Source organism: Lonchura striata, chromosome 3 (genome assembly GCF_050655825.1).
Source record: "Lonchura striata isolate lonStrDom1 chromosome 3, ASM5065582v1, whole genome shotgun sequence".
Taxonomy (NCBI): Eukaryota; Metazoa; Chordata; class Aves; order Passeriformes; family Estrildidae; genus Lonchura; species Lonchura striata.
This window is the reverse complement of record NC_140705.1, coordinates 53,321,804-53,347,266: the sequence shown is the minus strand read 5'-3', so window position 1 is coordinate 53,347,266 and position 25,463 is coordinate 53,321,804. Positions and strand designations below refer to the sequence as shown.

General features: G+C 36.3%; 1 protein-coding gene across 1 annotated transcript; it reads left to right on the top strand.

Annotated features, from left to right (window-relative positions):
• On the top strand, nt 1-25,463 carry LOC110479693 (vesicular inhibitory amino acid transporter). The gene is made up of 3 exons (XM_085576217.1): nt 1-309; nt 18,573-18,715; nt 24,132-25,463. Exons 1-3 carry the CDS (start codon nt 1-3, stop codon nt 25,321-25,323), a joined length of 1,644 nt encoding a protein of 547 aa, XP_085432343.1. The 3' UTR covers nt 25,324-25,463.

The window sequence follows — 25,463 nt, the reverse complement described above, 5'->3', positions numbered from 1 at the left end:
ATGGCTCACCTGAAGGAGACTTTTTCATCTATTTTCAAATGCTTTAGAGAAATGCCATCTCTCTTTTTGGGACTGGTGAGGTGGGACAGCTGCCTAGACACCGATGAAGAGCACATGAATTTTGCTAAAAGCGATGAACTGAACAGAGCTCACAGCGAGAATAGAGAGGAACCAGATGGACCCCTGAAATTTGAGCTTGATATTTGTCACCAGGATCCAGAATACAAGTCCTCAGCTCCCTTGCCACATGCCCAGGTCAAACTGATCACCAGCTGGGAAGCAGGATGGAACGTAACAAATGCCATTCAGGTAACCTTTTATTTCCACACTTATTCCACTCTTCATTTGAAAAACCTGGTCATCTTAGCCTGCTGTATTTTACTAAGCTGTACCATAATTTTGTGTATTCTAAAAGGTTTCTGTGAATTTATTACTCACATATTTGAATCTTTCTGCATAAGATTAGCACTCTGATAAAACAGGGTTCCAAAGGGAAAAACCGTACATATGTTATCTGAAGTTTAAAAAGTGTTTAAATTAGGTGAAATTGAAAAGGTGGTGATTGCACCTGTTTTGGCAGTGCCGACATTATCTTTAATAAGCATATTTGAATTCAGGGACAGAGGTGTTTGATAGAAATGTGAGGTAAACATCTAATAAAAAGAGCATGGTAAGAGCCAGACTGACGTCAGACATAAATTTACTGACATGTAAGTTAAACTAGAAATAAATTGAAGCACGAAGCACAAGAAGTGTAATAATACTTGTCAGTGTTAAAGAAAATAGGTTGGATAGACTTAAAGCATTTGGTCCCAGCATTCTGTGTGGAATTTGAGTATCTTTCCAAATCCTTAAATTTAGAATTAAATGTTTCAGAATCCTTTTCTCACTTTTCATGATTCATTTCCTTATATAATTCTATCATTACCTCTAACTTTTTGTCTGACATAGTAAGAAGACAGCAGCATCCACAGACACATCTAAGTCCCAGTAACTGTTGCTTAAACACTTTTTTATGCCACTTCAATTATAGGAAAATAATCCTTCCAGTGTCACACAAATCTGATTATGCCGATGAACATTTGTTTACGTATTCAGTTCTTCCCTCAGCTCTGCAAAGGAGGAGAAAAAGGACATATTTCTAATCCTGGTGTATTTTCAAACATGAGCACCACCACATGAGAGCCAGTGCAATAACAGGGCACTGAAGCATATCATACTCTGAAAGTGTTCAGCTGCGAATAAAAGTGTGAAAGTACTAAAATACCCAACTGCATTCTAGTAACTCATTTTATCTTCAATCTCCCTCAGCAACATCTAGTCAGGATAGGAGTCTGGGATGAGAGCCCATTGCCTCTGTGAGTTCTGCATTTGATTTCACCAAAGCCAAGATTTCATTCTGGAAATCAGTTTTGTCAATATTTTCTGTATGATATTTTAGAAAATCATATTCTTTAACCATTGTTGTCCTTTCTGAAAACAAAAAATAATAATGCTTCTGCAAATACATGAAAGTGCCAAAAATCCTAAATATTGTTGGATACAAAATTATCGTTAATTATTAATAATATAGGTTTCAGTTAAAAAATAGACTAATAACACATTTTAAAACACAATCAAATATGCAGTTTCCTCTTTAAAATCACTACAAATTCAAGGTAAATTATCCAAGCAGATCAGTAACTATGATCCTACTCAAAACTCTCAGTATGCTGAATGTTACCTACTATGGCTCTCATTTGGTAAAATATTTTAGAAATTAGCATTAAAAAGCAGTTGTCTACAGCTCTATTGAGGTTTCTTCCTAAGGTAGGCTGAAAGTTGCAAAGCCTGGACACTGCAGTTTTGTTAATAATATAACCAAAGTGCCTTAATGACACATTGTTAAACTGTGTGCATGTGCGACCACGTATGTGAATCTATGTACACACATTTGTATCATTCCTATTTCCCAATACCTGGGATTAGGAACAAGTAACTTCATTTAGAACAAAGCAGAGAAAGGGAAGGGAAAGGCAGGAGAGGAGAAAAGAGAGAATATTGAATGGGCTTTTGCCAGTAGAAAACAACAGTTTAAAGAAATTTCTATGAATAGCTTTGAAAAGAAAGTCAGAACTGTGAACAGAATGATTAAAACAATCCAAATGTTCTTGACTGGTGAAGACAGTCTTTGATAAAATGACAGTTGTTTTCCCCTACCCAGAGGAAAGGGCAGAAGTGTTTTGCATGGCAATTAGAGGTAAACATTTCAGCAGAATTTTGAAATGTTCTGAACATTTATTCAGTTAGTGAATAGTTAGTCTAAAAATGAAAGTATTTTGCAATCCAGATTTATTATAGGAACAATTAAATATTTGATCTCTGAAATTAAATACCAGGTATTCCTCACAGTGTTTTAAATATGTCTTTTCAAACATAAAAGAGATTTTTATTTTGTTCTTAACTTGAACTGAAAAAATATGCACTTTTGGTGCTGATACTGTGTGTGTAAATGATTGCTTCAGACATTTAAGTTTCCAGGGAAACATGTTTCATATTCCAGCACTGCACAGGCAAATCAAAACCTGTGTTTGGTTAATCTGGGTGAGGACAGGGACCATAAAGCTGAGTTAATTCAAATGGGAAAATGTACAGCATCATCTGGCAGAGTGATGCAAGTTGCATTTGTTTGTATGTAGCAGTAAAAGGCCAAAATTATTTGTAATGACTTGTACAGTGGTGTTGGATAGATAAGCAAAGCAATAGTCACAAAGAAGAAGGCAGTTAAATTCTAATGGTACAGTATTTCACAGCAGAACTAAAAGACAATAAAGACTATTTATTTCCCAGTTACATGTAGTAGGATTTTTGCAAACACTATGGACTAAGCCAAACCAAAAGAAAAAAAGCATTCATTATATTGTGTCATGAAGGGGCACAAGAGCATGGAGAAAAAACTAGGGAGAAAGAGAAGTGAGATAATGGAAAGATGTGAAATAATGTTAATATCCCCTATAATTTATATTGTGTCATTTATAACTGCAATTTATACCATTGTGAGTCAATCTCCACTTAGGTGTTGGGAGGACCTAACACTGAAAAAAAGTCAACCACTTTACCAGCTTCCAGTGACTTTCTGTACTATGATACCTGAACAATCTTTAAAATACGGATGAATATAATTAGACAATTTTTCTCTCAGTGTTTGGTAAAACATGATTTACCAAATCTGGCTGGAAAGCAGTCCAGCAAAAAAGGACCAAGGAGGGCTGATCAATGGCAGCTGAACATGAGCCAGCTGTGCCCAGGTGGCCAAGAAGGCCAGTGGCTTTCTAGGCTGTAAAAGCAGCAGCGTGTCCAGCAGGACCAGGCCAGTGATGTCCCTCTGTACTTGGCATGGGTGAGCCAGACCTCAAATCCTGTGTTCAGTTCTGGGCTCCTCACTACAAGACAGACATTGAGGTGCTTAAGTATGTTCAGAGAAGGGCATCAGAGCTGGAGAAGGGTCTGGAGCACAAGTCCTGTGAGAGCAGCTGAGGGAGCTAGGGGTGTTTTTCCTGCAGAAAAGGAGGCTCAGGGAAGACTTTGTGACTTTCTAGACCTACATGAAATTCAGTTGTATCTTCGTGAGGCTACACAGGCAAGCAGTGACAGAATGAGAGTGCAAGCCTCAAGCTGTACCAGGGAGGTTCAGGCTGAACATTAGAGATTATTTCTTCACTTGAAAGGCTTGGTAAGCCTTAGAACAGACTGCCCAGGGAGGTGATGGGGTCACCATCTCTGAAGGTGTTCAAGAAACAGCTGGACATGGCACTTTCTGTCATGGTCTTGGTGACAAGTCAAAGGCTGCATTTGTTGATTTTAGGGTATTTTCTAACTAAAATGATACTGTGAAATCATAGTGAATGTTCTCTTTGATTCAATGCACCTGATACCTAATGTTGCCAACATTCATATCTTTCCTTTTGCCAAAAATTAGGTTGTGCAAAGATTAAAAATACCTGCAGCAGGTGAAATTTTCTTATTTCATGATCAGAGAAACACAATGGGGTGCTTGACTACTGTAAGAACTTCTAGGAATAACAGTACTTAAATTAGCATTATTAATCATTATTTTTCAATGTGTCAATAATAAATTACCAATTATTGCAGTAGTAATCATAACTATTCTTATTATATTTATATTCTGTATATTATACATTAGTATAAAGACTATACTCAAGAAAAAAATACTCAAGACTTCAATAATGATAGTTTTAAAACCTGAATATCCACATATCTTTCACTGCATGACTTTTTAACCATATTTCTGTACTGGGTTCCAATTTAATTCATTTTAACTTAGGTAACTGCATCTCCTAAATACTTAACTGGAATACACATTAATGCTGAAGAACAGAATTAGCAGACATGACTCTGAAGATATAAAGGCAAACATCTTAGGAGTGTCTTAACACCCCTCACATTAAGCTTTACTGACACAAAATTTAAGCATTTTATAAATATAAATATGCACATACTTGTGTGCGTAGAAAACAGGTCATTAGATGTACAATGATATAAGTCCTCTCATCCTGAACCTTAAATTATTTTGTTATGTTTGGATAAATAGCCACTTGGACTTTAACTGTAGCACTTGAGTATTTATTTTCCAGATGTGAGAACAAGGGTCAATCTTTTCTTGAGCACAAAACAGTAACTTCCTTGAATTATACATTAGATATTGAAGCTGAAAGTATATGCATTTAAGCTTAAGTCATGCTCTGAACTGAATTATAGACATCTGAGAGGGACTAACTTCTCCATTTCCTATCAAGACGTGGTACTGAGAATTGAAGGGAGATGCCCAATGCTGATATCTAAGCTAGGACCAGAAAGTAATTCAAGTTTTCAAATGAAACATCAAAAAATGACAGCACAAAGTAAAATTTCAAGATACTAGGACTATTGCGGTGCACACAAAAATTATAAATAATGAATATGATTTTAACTGAAATGCACTGGCAGTACTGGTAAATTTATTTTTCCAGGGCTTGCAACCACAAACCCTTATAGCCAGAACTGAAGACCCCAAAAAAGTCTGGTGAGAGCCATAGATAAAATGTCACCATTATGCAATGCAATTGATAAAATATATAATTTAGGGAAGGAGACTATGTAACTAATGTTTGCGCCCGGATTTTCCCTTCTGATTTTTTCTTGAGGGGAAAAAAGATTCCAGGCATACATCACTACTTTGTATAATGTTTTATTTCAGCTCAGACCCTGTGGTAGGCTTCTTTTGTGCACATATTCATATAGTACAGAGAAGGCTGCATTCAGGATATATATCTTCTCTATTCCCAACCCTATTTCATATCACAAAAGTTCTATATCAAAAATGTGTTATCCTGCAACAAAGAAATAACATCTAATTCAGAGAAATCTCTTTATTTGACATGTAAGCACAGTGCAGCAGACTGGTTTTGAGTTAACTAACTGCCATTCCCATAAATCGCATTAGACAAAGCACTCCATCAGTCTGTTTTTTCTTTGGTCAGCTGCAAACAAAGACAAAACTCCTAAATATAGAGAGGTGGCTCATCAAACTCTATTCCCAGAATAAATATGTGGATAATTCTCATGGGATATAAGTTGCTGATTTGTAACTTTTGACTTTTAGGTCATCACATTATTTGGGGAATGATCAGGTATGGAGGAGGGACTGCTGAGTGGATTTACATCAGCATAGTCTGCTGTAGCTATTATGGAAACTTTAGGAGTATCAGATCAGTTTTCCTAAGCCACTCCATACCAGATTTTCCATCAAGTAGAAACTGTGATATAACATAAGTAGTCCACAAAATTATTCCTTGTACATACAGGTAGTCCCAACATATGGACTACTGGTTCAGAAAACACCATACTGGTTGTTGAAGCCCAGAAAAAAAAAATACATGGGTTGCATAAGCAACATAACAAAGTATTGCAATTCTTTAGGCCTTTAGGATTTAAAAAGACATATTAAAATATCTTTAGAAGTTAAAGCAGTACTTAGATCATGCTTATCCTCACCATGTGTTCAAAATTGCATTTCTTAACAGATGAGTCACAAGAGTCACAGAAGATGTCTCTGTGTCTCCTTCATAAATGATTCTAATAGTCTCAGTATTTTGGCTATAACTGATATACTTTATTATGTAATTTATTATATTTATCTATTTTAAGCTAATTAGCATATGTGATTTTTATCTCATATGGGATGAGAGGGAAACATTCTAAAGTATAATACTCATAAAACCCAACCCCAGTTTTACATCTGAATATCTTGATTCCACTGAGTGTAAGACAGATATATTTTTAAATATTTATTTATAACCAATACCTTATTTTATATATTTAACAGATTTTTACCTGAGTTTTACAGATATACCTGTCTAATGTTCCATTACTTTGATAACAGTAGCCAGAAGCACTGCTGAGCTTAAAGAAATATGAATAATTCTGTTCACAACCTCAAATATAACCTTACATTTCAAGAAAGTATATATTTGGCACTTGATTTTTAGCAATGTCAATAATCTATCATTTTCAACAACTTTAGCAGAAACTCTTCTTGCTTTATAGTTTTGAAATCTCTGTATTTCAGTATCTAAATTTCAAAGTTATCCTATTATCTTCAGTTTACTCCTAACAGCAATTAAGTCACTTCAATGCATAGTGTACTTACCCTGGGGTTGATGTTCAGTTTGTCACAGTCTGGTAAAGAAAGTGCTGGAGAGTTTGCTAGTGGCTATTTCTTGTAAGTGAAGACTTCTCGTTGACTGTTCTGTTGTCATATGTATTTGAAAATTGTTTCATCTGGAAAATCTACTACTAGTAGTCTTTTAGAATACATATTTTATAGATGTGAGTCCTCCTACATGAAGCAGCTGTTAATAGAAATTGTGTGCATATAAAGGACAAAAGAACTAGCAAGTAAGTATACAGTAGTGTGGCAAGTAAACTGGGAGAGACCAGTTCAACTCTTTTCCTTATAGAGGCATTTTCCAACAAGTAATAGCATGAATTTTTGAATTAATTGTAGTTTGCAAATTGTTTCAGCATGCTGCCAAATTCAGCTTGCCAACAGATGTCCCTAGTGAGGACATAGAGTCTCAGAATAACAGAAGATCCTGAGATGAAAGGGAGCCATAAGGACTCATCCTTGGGTCCAACACCTTGCTCCAATACTGCAAGGAGCAGTACTGCCTCCAACTTGCCAGAATTCCTTGGGTGGATGCACTGGAGGAGAATGCCAGTATTTTATATCACACTCAGCTTAAGTACTTCATCTACGAGCTTTAAATCCTGCCATTATTCAAAGGCCAACTACTATTAGTGGTGTTGCTAGAGCTTAATAGACAGTCTGTCAAGTGATAGAGTTTTATTTACATGCTCTTTTACATATATTTGCAAAAAGGGTGTGTTCATTTCCATTTCTCCCATAATGCATATAAAATAAATGGTACATGTAATTACTTTATAAACCTGAACATTGTGCCTCCTGCTCCCAGGCCTCTATTTTTGTTTTCATTTCATCATTAAGGAACCTCCAAAGCACCCTGGAGATGGCCAGCTCTGGTGGTTTTAAAGCCTAAAAAATCTTTGTGCTGGTGCACAGATAACTTAGAAGCACATACACACACTACACCATTCTTTTTACTTTTCACTGAAACAATTTTTATAGGGAAAAGTCTTACATGAATTAATACATAAGATCACAACCAGCTTCCTTTTCTCTGTACTGCTGTCCCTAATGGGGATACACAACTAATGCTGGTGGTCTTTCCTGAATGTCTGCCTTGTGCCCAATTCCCTGAGGTCATTGCCTGCAGCAGACTCTGGCTCTTGGGGCTCCACAGGCACAGCTGATAGACACCACATCCTTCCCCACCAGTGGGAGTGTGGAACTGGAGTGGAGTGTGTTTTCCTGGGCCAGTTCAAATTCGCATCTTATTTAGATCCTGCTGCTGCATACATAAAATACTTGTCTGCCTTTCCAGCAGCCAAACAGCTGAACAGAGCTCCTTGTCTTCTATCCAGTGTCTGCCCACATCAGAATTTCTTCACTGCCCAAGTCCTTGTCCTTGCTACCATTTGGCACCATCTTTCAGGCCTCTTTCTACATCCTCACATCCAGACTAGATCCATGTCCTGCTTATTTTTACTGTAAAACCACACTAGAGCATAGTCTGGTTTACCAATCCACAAGGCTAAAACTGATATGAGCACGTATAATTCCCCTTCTGGGCCAGAGTAACACACTTTTCCCTAACCTTTCTTGCTGTAATCCTGAATGCTGAGAATTTTAAACTTTCTCTACTGAAAGGCACAGACTCACAAGAGAGAGCTGCATTTGACCTGAGGCTGTGGAGAAGACTTCCAAAATTGATTAATAGGACTGGCATTATAGGCATGTAGTTAGTTAGAAGTGTGTAATATCACAGGGTGGAAAACCTGGGGGTTTAGAATATAGAAATAAATATTAATCAAGATGGAGATTTTAAGGCAGAGGCAAGTTGTTCTTCTTCACCTTCTTCTTCCTTCTTCTTCATGGGTTTGGGTCTTGTTTTGTGATTGGATAAAAGGTCTGCATTGCGGACTTTGAGGGATCAGTTATTGGGATAAAAGGGAAAATAATCTAGGTGTCATTTTTTAATTAGATAGTTTAGACTTAAAAGACCTTGTAGCAAGACATAGTTAGCCATTTTGTACCTTACTAATAAAAAGCTGCAGAGCTCATGTCTCTGAGACTTTTTCACTGATAAGAAATAATAAACACCTAAGTCCAAACAAAAAATACCATCTCAAGTGCCTTCAATCCCAACCTCAACAAAAGTAAAAAAAAAACAAGCAGAGAACCCACACTTTCTAAGCTCTCTCCATACATACCCACCTGGAAAGCTGATGCAGTTCCATAACTCATGAGACCACTAGCTCTTGCAAGAAACTCTTCAACCATCAAATCAAATGTAAGTTGCTCATCTTTTCTATAATAATCTAGCATTATTCTTCCTGCTTCTATTGAATTTGATCTCTCTTCTTCTAGTTACAATTACCATTTTCAATTTGGTAAATACTTAAACAAGCATTCCTCATAATTTATATAAAGATATTCCCCTGATACTCTTAGAAATGCCCTTTTGATGAAAATTGCAGTTATAAGCTACATTGAAACCACCATTTGCTCTCTTGACTTACAGTACCTGGTACTGACTCAAGGTTTTCTAGACTCCTCCCTCTGCTTGTATTTGTGTCCTGGCTTAGGGCAAATTTGGGAGGAAACTTCCAAAGGGGTCCCTCTAGAAAGCAGATTCAAGCGGTCCCTCCCCTAAATGCTTCAGGAAAATACTTCCTTGGAGAAAAGTGGAAAAACCTGTTTATTTAACAAGCAAAGTATTCACAAGCATTAAAAATTAATAATATTAAATAATAAAACCTCTCGCTATTCTGAAGAGGTGGCAAATTCAGAAAGTCCTTTTTGTGGGGTGTAGCTCAGCTCGCTCAATCTCTTGTTAGTCCCTCCTGTGCTGGACAATGCCATGTCCTGGGCCCTGGTGGGCCACAGGTGAATTCCCAGTTTTTTTCTGGGATTTTTTAGTATAAAGCAGGTCTGAGCAGCTCCATGAAAAAGAAAAACCACAGTCAGGGGAACTTCTTTGCCTCAGCTAGCTATAAAAAAAAAAAAACTTACTAAAAAGCAAAGGAGAGCTGTCTCCCACTGTCTGTGCTGCAGGCAACACAGTCCAGGAGAAGGGTGGGGGGAGCAATTGAAGTTTTTGTAAACAAACTGCGCGCTTCTTTCCCCCCCTTCACTCTCAGAACCAGCCTTAGAGGTCCAGAACTTAATACCCAGCATGAACAGAACAGACAACTGGGGATACAAGTATCATAAAGTCCCCCTAGAAAAATTTGTTTCTTGTTATCTTACCCCTGTATTTTGAATACTTTGGAGAAAGCACCATCTTTTTGTGCTTTGTTTGCACATTGCTTTACACAATGGCCTTTACATTCAAGGCCTTCCAGGTGCTCTAATAATAAAAGCAATTTTAAAAGTGAGTCTCAAAATGTTTCCTATTTTACAGAAACTCTTTACAAAATAATGATTGTTTAAATGTAGCCTGTGATAAATCAGCTTGACATTTGATTCAGTTTCCTCTCTTTTCTCTATAAGGAATTGATTCTCCTAGCTATTGAGGCTCATTGTAGGAGCTGAGCACAAGATAAATCAGCAAAAGAATGTGATAAGAGTACCTTTAGAATATTCAGCCATAAAACTGGGCATTCTATCTTAAAAATCCAGATGGCCAAGAAAGAAAATGACAGAAATATGATATCAAAGATAAATGGATAGTGGCATTATGAAAATTATATTCTTTGAAACAATAAAAGTTACCAAAAACAAAGGATCAAGTAACTGTCAGCTGGTTGAAAGCAAGGGTCCCTTTATTCCATGGAAGAAGCCAATGTGCCACAACTTGTTGCTGAACAAGGATCTCTGGCTCCCTCAGGTGAAGGGAATAGCTGATGTATTTTGCCACTATACTAAAATCAAATTAACCTACCATACTTTTTGGTGTCATCAATCCCTGCATGCCTTTTTAACAAGTTGAATTAAAACAGATGGTGTATTTTTCCTTCTCTTTTTTAAATTCGTGACAGGTCACATGGTATTTAAATACACTGTTATTCGGCAACTTTAAATTTCTGTATCTGTTATATTTGTTCATTGTTGTGATGTTGTTCATATAGTTCATTGTTGTGATGTTGCATTTGACAGTTAACTTTCCAAACAAAGCCTAAATTACCTATTATAATTACTGACCATATTTCTGTGGCTGAGATAATTTGTATACTTGTTCCTTTCTATAGCATATGCCATTGGCCAGCTATCACTATTAGAAAATATTCTTTAAAATGTTCTTTCTGCCCCTATTCTTAAACTTATGATGTATGCAACTTCATCAATTTTGCTTTAATAAACCATATTGAGTCATATAACTCCTCCTAGGATATTATTCCTCCCAAGACAGCAAGAACAGAGTGTCAGGCAGCAGAAAGTAAAATATTTTGTCATATGGTATTCCTTTCCTGTTTTTTCTAAATTTCCTTCACTTCCATTAGCAAATTTGCAGAAGGGAACTCATTTTTTTATTAAGTAAAAGAGTGAGCCCTAGGGTTCATCAAGGAATAAAAGTGAGCTCAGCACTCATAAGGGCATATGAGAATTTAATGCTGAGAGTAAAGGACATCTGAATAATTAAATGTGCTGGTTGAATCAGAAATAGTGATGTTTCTCTAGCAGACTTTCCACATGGCAAAGCTTCTTCTACACAATCCATAGATGGTTAATGCACACTTCAGTGTATATAATTCCTGACAGCAGTAGATTCACTGAAATTGTACAAGCTCTGTCTGAATGAGCAAATGGAGCTATTTGAGAAAATAAAAAGCACTAAACACAGATTATCCACAGTATTGAATATGATATATTGTATCCTATTTTTAGCACAGTGAACTGTATAAAACATTTTATCCCCAAAGCTTAATAAAATAAATTCTCTTCTCCCCACATACACCATGTTTCTTGGAAGGCAATGCTTCTCTGTATTCTTGGCCAGTGGCACTAGTTTTGCCATATGTACAATGCTGTGCTACTAAAGAGCTAACAAAAAAATGAAATTTAATATTTACTTCTCAAAAATGTAAACATATGAGTCAAAGTGAGGAAACATTCACTTCAGCTCATGCACACAGACTGCTATCCATTTCAGTTTCTCTCAGTCCATTTCTTGAATTAACACAAATAACAGTATCAGTAGATAATATATTGTAGTCTCCACAATAAACATTTTTTATTGTTTTATGTTATCAGTAGCAATGGCCATTTCAGGCCTTTTTCTTTACTCTGCATAGAAATTTCTATTCATTATGGTTTTTGTTGCTGTTTTCATCTCCAGAATCATATTTAATTCAGGCTAGTTCCTCCCTGATAAGCAGAGAACTTTTTTCTTTTCAGTTTTAAAACCATTCTGCTTTAATTATTTCAGACTAAATCTGGATATTTCAGAAATTGTGAGTAGTTCTACTGAAGCTTGAAAAAAATATGGATTGAGAATAAGAATTATATGCAATATAGACTCAGTGCATCTTATTTTTATAGGGAATTTGTTTATTTTGTTTATAAGAAGATGGTGGGATTTTTTTCTGTTACAATGCATGTTATTGCTCTCATTTTACTGTCACTCCAGAAGTTGTCTCTGAAGTTTATTCTATCTCAATACATTTTGAACCTGTTCTCTTGTCTCATTGTCTGCATATTTTCTGCGACTCCAAATGACATCTCCTTGGCCACCTTCCCTTGAGGGACTTGAAAATCTCCTAAGATTTAATTGGAATCTGGAGTTTAAAATGAGTTCTCCACTCCTGCCCTTGTTGCCTTTACTTTCCTGCTGATTTCTTTCACATTGGCTGGAAAACCAACTGCTCTCAGACAGAGCTCTTCCTTTTATACTTTTTGTTGTTGTCATCTCAGCCTAAAAATAAAATACCTTTTCAAAACTGTAGGCTTCCCTCTGCTCTGTGGATGAGATTTCAGAGACCCTTTACTATCTTCTAAATTGTGATGAGCTGCCATTCCACCCCTGAAGGTTTCTTTTTCTAATCAGAAAGCTGCATAATTCATACTTTCCCTCTAGCTTTCTCCTTATTCCTGTCTTATGCTTGGAGTTAGGTTTTTTTATATCCAGTCATTTTTCCTCACAGCCTCTTGCCCATCATATTCTCCTACCCCTTGTTTCTATCTCATGTGGTTCACAGCCTTATTTTATAATGTTCTGCACTTGACATAACAGCCCTTTTTTGCCCTCTTCCTGCTTCCCCTGGTGCAATCATGTTACCAAATTATCCACCTTCTTTCTCTATACTTTTCCAGGACACACCACCATCTCACAGCCTTTGTAAAGAAATTCACCTGGTTCCAGAGATGATAGAGTGACATAGGCATCTCTGATGGATTCCCAAACCTAAAACAAGTGCCCTACACTGTGGGAGCAAATAGTCACCTGGTGATCCTTATTTCTATCCATCCTTTCTGGAGTTACCAGATATTCCCAACTCAGATATTCTGTGATTCTGTGATTAAGTTAACTTTTTGCTATGCTTAGGAAGGAAAAGTCAGGAATCCTATTCCTAGTAAGAGTGCATAAAAACAGGCAGATTTGTCATGTGTGTCTCTTCTGCTGCTGTGTGCACTCATTCATTGAATGTCTATTTAAGAAGTTGGGTGACATTAGCCCAATTCATAGATGCTAAGAAGTGATAAGTAAAGAAAGTAGTCACTTTAGTAACTCCAATTATATCCCCTGTGTTTTCACCTAAAATTCATCAATAACACTTAGTGAAAAAATTCTGATTTTGCTAAAATTTTGAATGTAAGAAATTAATGTCATTTAGGATAAAGGAACAGAAACAGAGCCTTGAAATCAATTTCTCAAATATGAAATCACTACAGATCTCAGCACCAAAGTATGAACAAAGGAGAGATCCAGTAGGGCTGAAAAGTTTTCTCTGCACTATAAGAATAATTCAGGTTAAGGAAAACAAAAAGTCTTTTCTTATATACAAACTTTTACAGCAAATACTTAGCTATCTTTGTTTTAATAATGAAAGTGTTTTTATTTCATCCCATGCAGGCAGCTTTTGTATGTGAAAGTGAAGAATAAACCTGAGGTCCTCATCAAGTGTCAAAAATAATCAAAGTCACCAGTTTGTTCCCTCAACTTTTGTCTTTCCAGTGCAACTGCAGACTAAGAAAAATGAAAAAAAAAGGAAAAAAAAAGAGGAAACTAAAACAAAATAGACACAGAAAAGGAATATTAGTTATTTTGTAACTCCAGTCCTTTTTCTCATGTGTCAGTAGAGGTCAAGGACCTCTATCACACTCTGTGCAACACAATGAGAAATACCTCTGCATATAGTGATACTTCAAGTATTTTACATCTAGAGACCTTAAAAAGTTGTTTTCAATGTCTATTTTTTATTTCATATGCCTGGTTTCACAATCCAAAACCATATTATTTTTTTTTTTTATTTAAATGAGAGTTTACCTAATTTGCTTTTATGATGATTACTCACAGCATGCCATAAAACTCACTCATATTTATTTTCTGACCTTTATTTTTATTCTTTGTTATTAATTAGTTCTGTTTGGGAATGTTTGTCTAGTCTACTTTAAATTAGGGGAATTATTCTACTTCGTTAAACATTAGGAATTATGTCTTTGTATGACAGAGACACCTCCATTATGTGGATTCAATTGCAACCTCTACTTTATCTGTATCTGTACATGATGAATTATCAGGCAGTAAAATGAGTTGCTGCTTCTTTTATCCTAAAGGTAGAAGCCTTCAGGTGTGCCACTGAAGTTTAAGTGAGGTTAAGAGAGGAAAAGCAGTAGAAATTTGTTGTGTATATCCAGCCTAATGGTAAATCAGCATTTTTTTCTCATATATTCCAGAGGAATACAGTATGGTACTCTGTCTCATTTTACTGATTCCTGGAGACCAAACATAATTATATACCACTATTTCTTTCATACAGACTATTAACTATATTCTCCCCAGGTTGTGCTCTAAGACAAATTTCCCCTTTATATACTGAAGTCTAGAAGTCATAATAGCTTGAGTAAGAATCCACCTAAATTTGGTGGTTAGGTCTGTGCAGAGGAAAGAACAGGATAATATCAGCCAGGGGAGGAGGATTTAGACTCTTTTTATTCACACCAAATCCTATGCCAGTGTTCAGAAAATGTAACTCAGCTTCTAGTAGATGTAACCTGGCTTCCTTTTCAACTCTCAGAGGTGAATAAGGTTTTTTCCCAATGTAAAGTTCTTTGTAGTATGGAGTTGGTTTTTTCCATTTCCTCTTCAGCACTGCTGAACTGTGGCTTGTCCCATCCAGGCAGCATTCAAGAAAACTCCTAATGGACCAAATGCTTTCTCACAGCCTGAGTTTGAACTTTCTATGCACTTTAATTCTTCCTTTTGTTATGTCAGTGAACATTCAAATGTAGTTATTTTACTCCCCACTGTTTTGCTTTGCTTGTAGTCTCCCAAAGCCCCCTTCTGCTTCCCTTTAAGCTCTTTTGACCATACATTCATGGAACTCACTTGCATGTGGCCGTACTGGACGTTTGGATCACTTGCCTGCCTTCAGGTGAAATCCTGGTCTAGAATGAGAGAAATAAGTGAGCAGCCAGGGAGTCCATGTTGTTCACCACAAATGACTTTCAGAATAATGTTTGTTTTAGTTTTAACTGCCTTATTTTTTCATTTCTTTTTCCTCCTTGATACATAACATAAAATAAGAACCCTCATTCTTTTTATGAAAGCCTTCTTTTTCCTTTGGGACCAAGCAATATAATGTTTTCTTAAAAGGCAATTTGCTTGGGAAATTTTCTTTGTGTGATTCAGTTCATTCTTGCAGAGAGCTCTGGATTAATGCAAACTAACATTTTCCATCAAACCATGAGGAATTAAGCATCAGGCATACTTCAGTTTTGGAACAAATATTTAAATCAATAGCAAAGCCTATGGGAGCAGCTGTCACATTTAATAGCAGCAATTTTTTCCCCCTTATTTTCCCATTTTCTTTCCTTTGTCCACTTATCTTTAGAAGATTCTTAAGATTATGTCTTAAGAATGTCCACTAAAGAGAGAAAAAAAATCAGTGGCTTCTGTCACTCAAATGGACGCATGCATTTTGCTGTGCAGACCATGCAGCTTCTTTACCTGCTTACCTTATCACAGTATCTTATGAGCAGCCTATATCTGCCTTATCATCTACTTATGGTACCTGAAGGATTGACAGGTAAGCACTTCTAAAGCTTCTGTCAGTATATAAGGCAATTGAAGGCATTAATCACAGAATAAACACCTTAGTCACTGTCCTCTCTGCAGCTGAAAAAGGCTGGCACTGGCAGAGAGGAAAGAAATAAGAAGAATCAGGAAAAACAAAATTTCTGAAGTCTAATTCAACAATCCCTGAAGTTAAAGGAAGATTTTTCACTGTCATTAGAGGAGATGGATCTGCTGCTAAGGTCAGACAGGCCATAGACAATATTTGAAGTTTTTCACAGAACAGCTCATAGTATTTTTTAATCCAAACTTAGCTGAGCTGTGAACAAACTGTGAAGTGAGAGGGAAAGTAGATTAATTCTTTTCCTGACATCTGTAAAGCTGTGCAGGAGTTTGGGTAGCCAGTCAGGGAAATGGAAATTCTTACTGCAGAGAAGAAATAGGATATAACTGATAGTGCAAATACATGATGGGACGATTTATGCAGCCAGAATTTAAAAATAATTACATAAAGCATGTTTACCTAAAAAGAACAGGCAAAAGAAATGACGGTGACACTCTGTATTAGAGAGATGATTATCTGTGTTAGAGCTATTGTCTGGAAAGAAAAATTGTACTGTTCTTCATGACTTCAGTTTTAAAGACCTATGGTAGACATTGTATGCAGTATGTAGTAAAACATCATTGAAGTTTCTAAGAATTATAGACGATAATTATGTAACACAAAAGGTATTGAACCTAGCATAAGATAATTTTCTTTTGGGCCTCATTAAATTGGATAAAGAGGAACAAACTGGAGGATCTAATTACATTAATTATGGGAAAACAGAGGACAGTAATATATCTAATTGGTACTTCAAAAGTGAATTTTTCAAACCTGGATAAAATTATGAGAGATAATTGATTAGGAAGAATAAATACAGACAGCCCATTGGGAAAGAAACTTTTAAGTCATTTAACAAGAATTTATGAGATGTCCAGAAGCCACATCTCATAATTAAGAAATAATATACCAATATGCTTATACCCCTCCCACTTCAGGAGTGAAGTGGATGTATCAATTAATATTTTTTTACAAAATATATATATAGCAAAAGGGAGAAATAAAAGGTGAGCATAATAATTATATGTTATGAACAGTAACAAAGAGAGGAAATAATGCAACTCCCAGTAATTAGGACAATATGAAAACAATTTTTAGGGATCAGGAAAAAAAGAAGAGGATAGGTTTAGTGTAAAAAATATAAAACAGATACTAAGCATGGCAAAAATTATGTAAGTATAAATGGAAGTGTGTGACCATTTATGTTTGTCTGAAGGTACCAGCAATAACAGCAGAACAAAGTGAAAAGGGAAGGTATGTGTTAACTGCTAGGGAGTAGCATACAATTGATTTCATTTAAAAGGAGAGGTCAAAAAACTCACCTATAGATAAGTGTTAAAGGAACCAAGCAGAACATAGTATTTATAAAACATGCATATAAGATAAACAACACTTCTGTTAAAAGTCAGGAATTTTACCTAATATTTATGAGGAATGAGACAAAATAATGAGGCACAATATCTAAAACTGCATCTGTTCCAGAAGAGTATAGAAAGTAAATCAAAAATCTGTCATCACTATCCAAGATGAGCACCAGAGACATAATGAGCACTGGACTGACAGCATCCCTTGGTGCACACAAATGATCCTGGTCAAGCCACTGAGACATAGACACCAGAATATGTGGATGTAAGAATGGGAAAAATTAAGTTAGAGATTTTCTACTGTAAGATCACCTTCATCTTCTCTGAGATCTCTCACTGAATTTTCCAACACTGATTTTCTACATTAGTAAAAGGAGGTTCTAAGGATCTTTGTAATTCTGAAAAAGATGCAGCTGTTCTGATAAGTAGTTCCTGGAGAGAACCAGGAGGACATGCTCATAATACAAGAGAAGAGTGTGTCATTTTGCAATTTTTCAGGATAGGCATTATGCTATTTTGCATAAGATATTGAAAAGTTAAAGCTCAGAGTTTCTAGTGTATGCACACCTCATTCTCAGCATAGACATTTCTGAAAGGAAATTAATCTCAGCTCTGCTAATGACCTATCTTAAGGTAGGTGTGAATTTTAAATTGATGTGCCTAATTTTTCCAAGCTTAGACTTGGACAATTAACTATAACCACATTTAAAATGGATGTTAAAATGTATCTCAGTAGAATCTTGAAGGCAGAATGCCCAGTAAGTTTTCACTTGGGAGACATAACAAGAGACAGATCTGACCAGATAATATTCTTACTCAATGCATGCTACAACATGTGGAATTTTCAGGAGATTGTGGATATCATCGCAATATTTTAAAAACCATAGAAATCCTTACTAGTGAAACCTGGCAACAATGCTGAGAAAATGAATGCAATTATTACTATGGTTTTAATTGATTGAGAATAAAGAGCTAGAAATATAATTAGTGTCAATCATTATGTTTCTGGAGAAATAGTTCTTACAGTCCTTATTAAACACACTTCAAATAATTCTTTTATGACATTGTAATTTAGGCAGTGAAAGACAAATAATATATTTATACTTTTAAAAGGAATTTTGACACATTAATACACAACATGCTGATTTAAAAATTAGTGCAACCACAGGGTACATCTTAAATGGATTAACAACTGCCTAAGTGACAGGTTCCCAAAAAATAACTGTCAATATGTATGTATTGTCAAAGGAAAGAGTTTCTAGTAGTGTTTACGAGGTTACCTGGGGGAATAATCAGCATCTGGTTCAGTATTATTCAGTGGAAGAAGATACAAAATCACTGGCGATCACGGTGATGGCTGAGAAAGGAACACCACTTAGGTCAACAAGCAAGTAACTTTCTTATCATGGCATCAGAGGGATTTAAGGGATTTGCTATGTTATTTAATTTATTACCAACAAAGTTCCTTCTCTGTGTAAATACCACAACCACCAAGGCTTGCATCTGTTTAGGAAAAATATTTCTTTCAAATAGCAACAAATGTTAAACAACATAAACAAATATTTTGTGGAATTGCACTGAGAAACGGGGATCTTGAATTCATCTTCCTGCTCTTCCAAGAAAATTCAGGTAGGACACTTTCTAGTATAGTTTCTATGTCTAACCCATGTTCCTGCAAGGAATCAAATGCATAGTTGGGGACCATAGTCAGACTCAAATGAACCATTCTGTGGAGTAACTACAGATGGTGAGAAAGGCAATCAGAGGTAATTTGGCAGTGTGACATATCAGCATGCATTCTGCATATAGGAGAATTGTCTTAATGGAATAATTTTCAGTTAAATTCTTCTTCATTTCTTAATTTCTTTTTCCATATGATTAAGTCTTAAAGTGAAATAATTTTCTCTATTTTCTTTTAGCATTGCTTTTCACTCCATTTAATTTCATTGTCTTTTGGCATGCCTCAACTCTGACCATCATTTGATCTTCTTTATTTTTTAATTACTTTTCAATTTGCTTTAGTTTTTCAAAATGTCGTATTTCAAGGTGAAACAACCTATGAAACAGAATATTTTACTTGGATCTAAAAGCATTAAAACTGAATATTAAGGAATTTTGATATTTTTCTCTGGTTGCATGTCCATGCTCACTTTTCAATTTTTTTAAACACATTTTATTCCTTGGAGAGGTGCTTGCCCTGAGGTAAAGGAGTACAACATCATATATCATAATATAATAATATCATATCATATCATATCATATCATCATATCATATCATACTGCTATAATAATAGCAGAAAGCCCATTTTTTGCATTCAGTACTGGTCTAGATGTCAGGCATTTTTAAATAAGCAGCCAGCCTTGCTGGTGTGGGAAACACATGTGTAGTTCAAACATTGTAGTCAACATCAGCAAAGTGTTTTCATGTGCAGTTGTAATTTGGAATTCCTGTTCTCTTTGGGGTTTTGCAAAACCAATTGTAAGTGGGTTGGTGATTCCTGGTGACACTGTCATGCCTGGATGCTTCTGCTTGGGGGTATTCTGTCAAGGTAATGAGCTGCTAGCTGATTCTGACTTTTTCTTTCATACCCTTTCTTCTCTTCTCCTTGCTATTTCTTCAAAGGCTGGTCACCAGCTGAGCCCTCAGTCCTTTCTCCTGCATTGGCCCAGCTGCCTACAGCTCAGTCTGCTCTGGGTGTTTGACAAGGACCTCCACCCAGACACAGTGATTGACAAAGAGCAGTGCACTTCCATCCTCAGTCTAGGGCGAAAATACCCAGGTCTTGCAAACTTGTCTTGGGACACAAGGGAAGATGCAGCCTGTTGGACAGGTTTGGGCTCCCTTCCCACCCAGGGTGGATGGTAAATAACACAATCACTCAAGATGCTCCACTTCAGAGGATTGTTTCCAAAATTCCATCTCCTCTGTCCCCAGATGTGTGAGTGCTTTTCCCTTGTGATAGTATATTCCATAAACAGATCACCTTAAAAGAGCATATTTAAAAGTAACACATTTGACTTTGCTCTAGAACAGTTGGAAATAAAATCACTCAGACTAGAACACTTCTCCGACAGAATACTGAAACTAAGAGTTATGAGGCAATTTAGGGAACAGTTCTTTTTGCTGCTCATTTTTAACTGATGCCTCACAGCTAAGGCCGTCTGTGCCATAATTTGGACATGAGAACACAGGATCATTCAATAAATGCAAGTGCTAGGGCCAGGCTGGACAACGTGTACAATGACAAGTGGTGCAAGAATTACCTGAGTCCCTTTTCCACTAGCAAGGAATCAGCAAAACATTGCCATGCTCTATCTGCATTCTCTATGCACTCATTTCTTATGAGAGGGGCACAAAAGGCACCTTCAGCAACACCCATGGAAGGATTTCTTTATGGAGGAGGAATTTTCCACATAAAAGTCACTTTTAGCAATGCTCTAAAGTTGCTGAACAGCTACAAGCCAGACTGATGCCTGTAACTCTTATATTACATTGACAGTAAAATAATTTGTTAAATATATCTTTTTTTTAAGCTAAACTATTTAAAATTGATAATGTTCAATCCCCCACCTCTATCATCCTTTGGTCTCTGTTAGGTACTGAATTAAATTATTTAGTATGAACAACACCAAGGAGATGTTAGAGGTCAGAATTATTTTATGCTCTTATTAAACTAACAATTAAACAAGGAAAAGCAGGCATCTGTGGGGAGGGCTGTAAAAGGCTGTGATAACATCTTTCAAAGTCTTCTGCTTTGGTTTAGGCTGAGGCTGGTTGTCCTTAACACGATGAATTCAGCAGGGGAGAAGCCATTGTGGGTAAGGCCTGTGCTGACACTTACCTGCAGCGTAATTATACAGCGACCCTTAGGGTCAAGAGATACTGTTTGAACTCCCAGCTGCAGATTAGACAGCCAAATAATAACAATCTGAGTATGGACCAAATGAGATAAGGTTGGTAGAAACTGCACTGAATGATAAATCATTGTTCTTATGTCAATATGGAAGATGACTCTGTGGCTTCATCTTGATTTTTTCATAGACTTGGTTTATTTGTGATGCTTTTAAACTCAATCTCTTATGCAAATGTTCTCCAAGCACTGTTTTCATAGGAAAGAAAATAATTTCTTTAGGGAGCAATGTAACTTTCCAGTCAGTGAAAGCTGTGATTAAAAATGGCATCATATCAAAAGCTACTGTGCTACCTGCAGCCTGGATACAGTCAGATATCTAATCTTTTTAAGAAAATAGACTGCTTGAGGGCAAAAATGGCAGAATTTTGAACAGTTATGTGAGGTTCATGTACAAAACAAATGCTAATTACACTGCAAGGTAACTGGGTGATGAGACGTGTATTAGAATGGAGACACTGAGTGGAGAGATTTGGGTGACTAAGTACCACAAGCTGTGTAGTTGAACGTGCCAGCTCCTAAATGAAATGGCATCTGTGACTTATAAAAAACCAATGCTGTAAATGAAGTCATGGAAAACAATCATAAAATGTATCTGGTAAATGACTTTATTAATATTTCAGAAATAATAACTGAGGTACTTCTGTTTCAACACATAAAGGCATAGACCTTTCTAACTGAAGTATATTAATGCATGTATTTAATTCTTCCATCTCTGATTCAATTGAAAGCTGAATATACCTGCTTCTAGAGTGAAGCCTGGTGAATTATGCAATGCTTCTCTTTCATGTAATAGGTACTCTGTTTTTCTCATTGGCTTAGAGAAAAAACATTGATCTAATTTAAAGACTTCTTTCTTTCATGATTGATGCTCACCCCACAATCTGCCCGAAAAAGAACAGCAATTTTGTGGCTAGTAGAGGAGAAGAATATTTTTATATGTTGATGATTATTTAGAGCTTTAAAAAAGGCCTGTGTTCAGAGCTCTCCTTATGGATCAGGCTTGGGAATACTAGAATCACTTAGAAGTGGGATGCTAGGTATAAGCCCTACAAAGCTGAGACAGGCACCTGCCAGACACCTGAGCTCCATCAGAGTTGAGCTCCTAGACTGCCTTCACAGAAACTGTCTGATAGGCATAAAACCTGAGGGAGTTGATAGAAAACACCAAAGGCAGAAGCATGCCTGAAACTGGTTCCCCACATGGCCTCATGATCATGATTGTGGATGGTAAAGTCTAAGATTAAGATTTAGACCTTTAAGCTCACCTCTTCTGTTTTGCCCTGATTTTTAAAAATGTTAAGTTTTGTTTTATAATTCTTTTGAAAGTTTTAACATTCTTTTAAAAGTTTTCCATGCCTTCTGATGTTTACATGTTTCTACTGGAGTTCTCACACACTGTTCATGTAAATGATTGTTTTGCATTCCTTTTTGTGGGAGGAGAGAATTGAGGGACTGTTGGTTTGACCAGTGTGGTTGGAGAGGTGGAAATTTCATCCTCCAATCCACTGTCACTTTTGAAACTCTATATGTTGTGAAGTCAGAATTAAAACTTGCTCTTTTTCTCTTTTAAACTTACCAAGCTTCTGTGTACTTATTTCATGTCCAATAGTGACACTTCTGCTTTGGCTCCTGAAGGTCAACAGCACTACCCACTTGGGAAGTGAGAGAAGAGTAGGTCACCCCTTCTGTGGGGAGGGGTTTCTTTAGGGGTTCATAGGTTTTGCAGAACAGATAGGGTTGCTCAGGTTTGGTCAAAAGTAGAATCTAGGTGTGTGTTCCAAATCAACTTGTTCTGTCAGGCCAGAATAAAAAAAATGAGCAAAAATAGTCAGATTTTATCATGTCATGGGTACAGTAAGAAATACTGAAGTAAAAATTTTGCAGAACTACTTGTATTTCTGCATAACTGTGTTTTGTTACCTCCTCATCTTTCTTCAGTTGTCATGAATAAAAATGCCCAACCAATCTGACTCATGTGCAATTCCTAATTTCAGGTTTGTAACACCAAAAGAGAAATGTCACAAAAGCATCTTTTTTTAAATTGGATGTTTTTATTAATAACTATTCATCAAGAGTTTTGTTGGGTTTATGCTGATGAAAATGATGAAACCTAATGAAACCACATAGAAGTTTAATTTGTCCCTTAATACAGAGAAGAAAGGAAAAAGACAAAGAAGTGTTCATAATGTTCTGTGAAAGTAAAATTTCTTCTTTATTTTACCAGATACAACAAGTAAAACTATGTTCTTTTAAAAAAACTGCTTAGTAAAAAAAATGTTTTGCATGTATTTTTAAACATCTAAATAAGTTTGCACAGTCTAGAATCTCACCAGTTAGAAAAATCACTTTATCAGTGGACTTAGCAAGAGCAAGGCCCTGTGGGGCAGACAGAAGCTGTGGAGGAGGCACAAGCATAGTCTGATGCATTCTAATGCCATCTTCTCTCCAGAGGTCTGTTAAAAATTTTTAGACTGAAGGGAATTGTCATTACTGAATCTATCTATGCTACTATTTTTAATTGGAGTGAAACTTGTACAGATGATGCTACAGATGCTTAATTTTACTGATACTGAACCTGTTTCATTAATATGCATGTTGACTGAATAACTAACTATGAACTTTCTAAAATGTGCTTCTAATTATATCAGCGTTAAATATTAACTAGAAAGCTGACTCTATCATTCAGTCACATTCTCATTTTCCCAGCTTATCTTTACATGTGTGTTGATAGAAGTAGTTACTTTTGCTGGTAATTTCATTTATCATAAATAAACACATTTCTCATGGTTGTTACTTAGCAGAACGGAGTAATATCACCATGCAGGTGGGTGAAAGCAATGTTCATTGAAGGATGGGTTTGGGGGTGCAACTTCTCGTAAACATTTTGCCCAAGGGATTTTGTGCTATCTTTTCTCTCTCTTCTTCCTCTTCAGGGAATATTTGTCCTAGGATTGCCATATGCTCTCCTCCACAGTGGATACAGTGGTCTACTTCTTATTGTCTTGGCTGCAGCATTATGCTGTTACACAGGCAAAATTCTAATTGCTTGCTTGTATGAGGAAAATGAAGATGGGCAACTGATAAGAGTGAGAGACACGTATGAAGATATTGCAAATGCCTGCTGCAAAAAGCTGTCTCACAATCTAGGTGGCATAGTTGTCAATGTGACCCAAGTGGTGGAACTGATCATGACATGTATTTTGTATCTGGTTGTTAGTGGGAACTTGCTGTCACACAGTTTCCCGTATGTACCTGTGACTGAGAAAACTTGGTCTGTAATTGCATTTGTTACTCTGTTGCCTTGTATATTTATCAGAACTCTCAAAATTGTTTCCAAACTCAGCCAGCTTTGCTCTTTGGTTCATTTTGTTATCATCTTTGTAGTGATAACTTACTGTCTCACACAAATGCACCAATGGTCCTGGACAAAATTCAGACTCTCCCTTGAATTTGAGGACTTCTTAGTCTCTGTAGGGGTGATCATTTTCAGTTACACTTCACAAATATTTCTTCCCACACTTGAAGGTAATATGAATAATCCAGGGGAATTTAGGTGTATGCTAAACTGGACTCATTTTTTTGCCTGTATCTTGAAAACAACCTTTGCACTTATTGCTTTCTTGACCTGGGGTGAAAAGACAAAGGAAGTTATTACTGACAACCTGCCATCATTTCTTGAAACCCTAGTAAATTTATGTCTCTTAACCAAGGCCCTTCTTTCTTACCCTTTGCCCTTTTTTGCAGCAACAGAAATTGTGTATTCTTGTATTTCTAAAGACAACCATTCCAATTACAGATCTCCACTACTTGCTCTGACTGTAAGAAGCTCATTTCTCTTGTTAACTCTGTTGATGACCATGTTCACACCACATTTTGCCCTGCTGATGGGTTTGTCAGGCAGTGTAACAGGTGCTGCTATGACTTTTCTTCTTCCTTCTCTCTTCCATTTAAAACTTAAATGGAAAAAACTGTCCTTCTTAGAGAAATGTGCAGATATCTCTGTTTTTATTTTGGGCTTCCTTTGTAGCCTTGCAGGCATAGTTTGCTCAGTAAAAGGGCTGCTCAAAATATTTGGAGGAGTGTAAAATATTTCCTGAAATACAAATAAGGAGCAAATCTTATAAGTGGTTTTACCCCATTAGTCAGTGTATATGTAATTTTTTTCACTAGGTAGAATTAAACATCTGATTAAATGTTTGCAGATTCAAATCTTTAACTGAATAAT

Excerpts from the sequence above, each read along its gene's own strand:
- LOC110479693 (XM_085576217.1), top strand. The coding sequence starts at position 1 with ATGGCTCACCTGAAGGAGACTTTTTCATCTATTTTCAAATGCTTTAGA. Across the intron at positions 310-18,572 it reads ACGTAACAAATGCCATTCAG|GAAAGAGTTTCTAGTAGTGT; the intron begins GTAACCTTTTAT and ends GTATTGTCAAAG. Across the intron at positions 18,716-24,131 it reads CCACTTAGGTCAACAAGCAA|GGATTTTGTGCTATCTTTTC; the intron begins GTAACTTTCTTA and ends ATTTTGCCCAAG.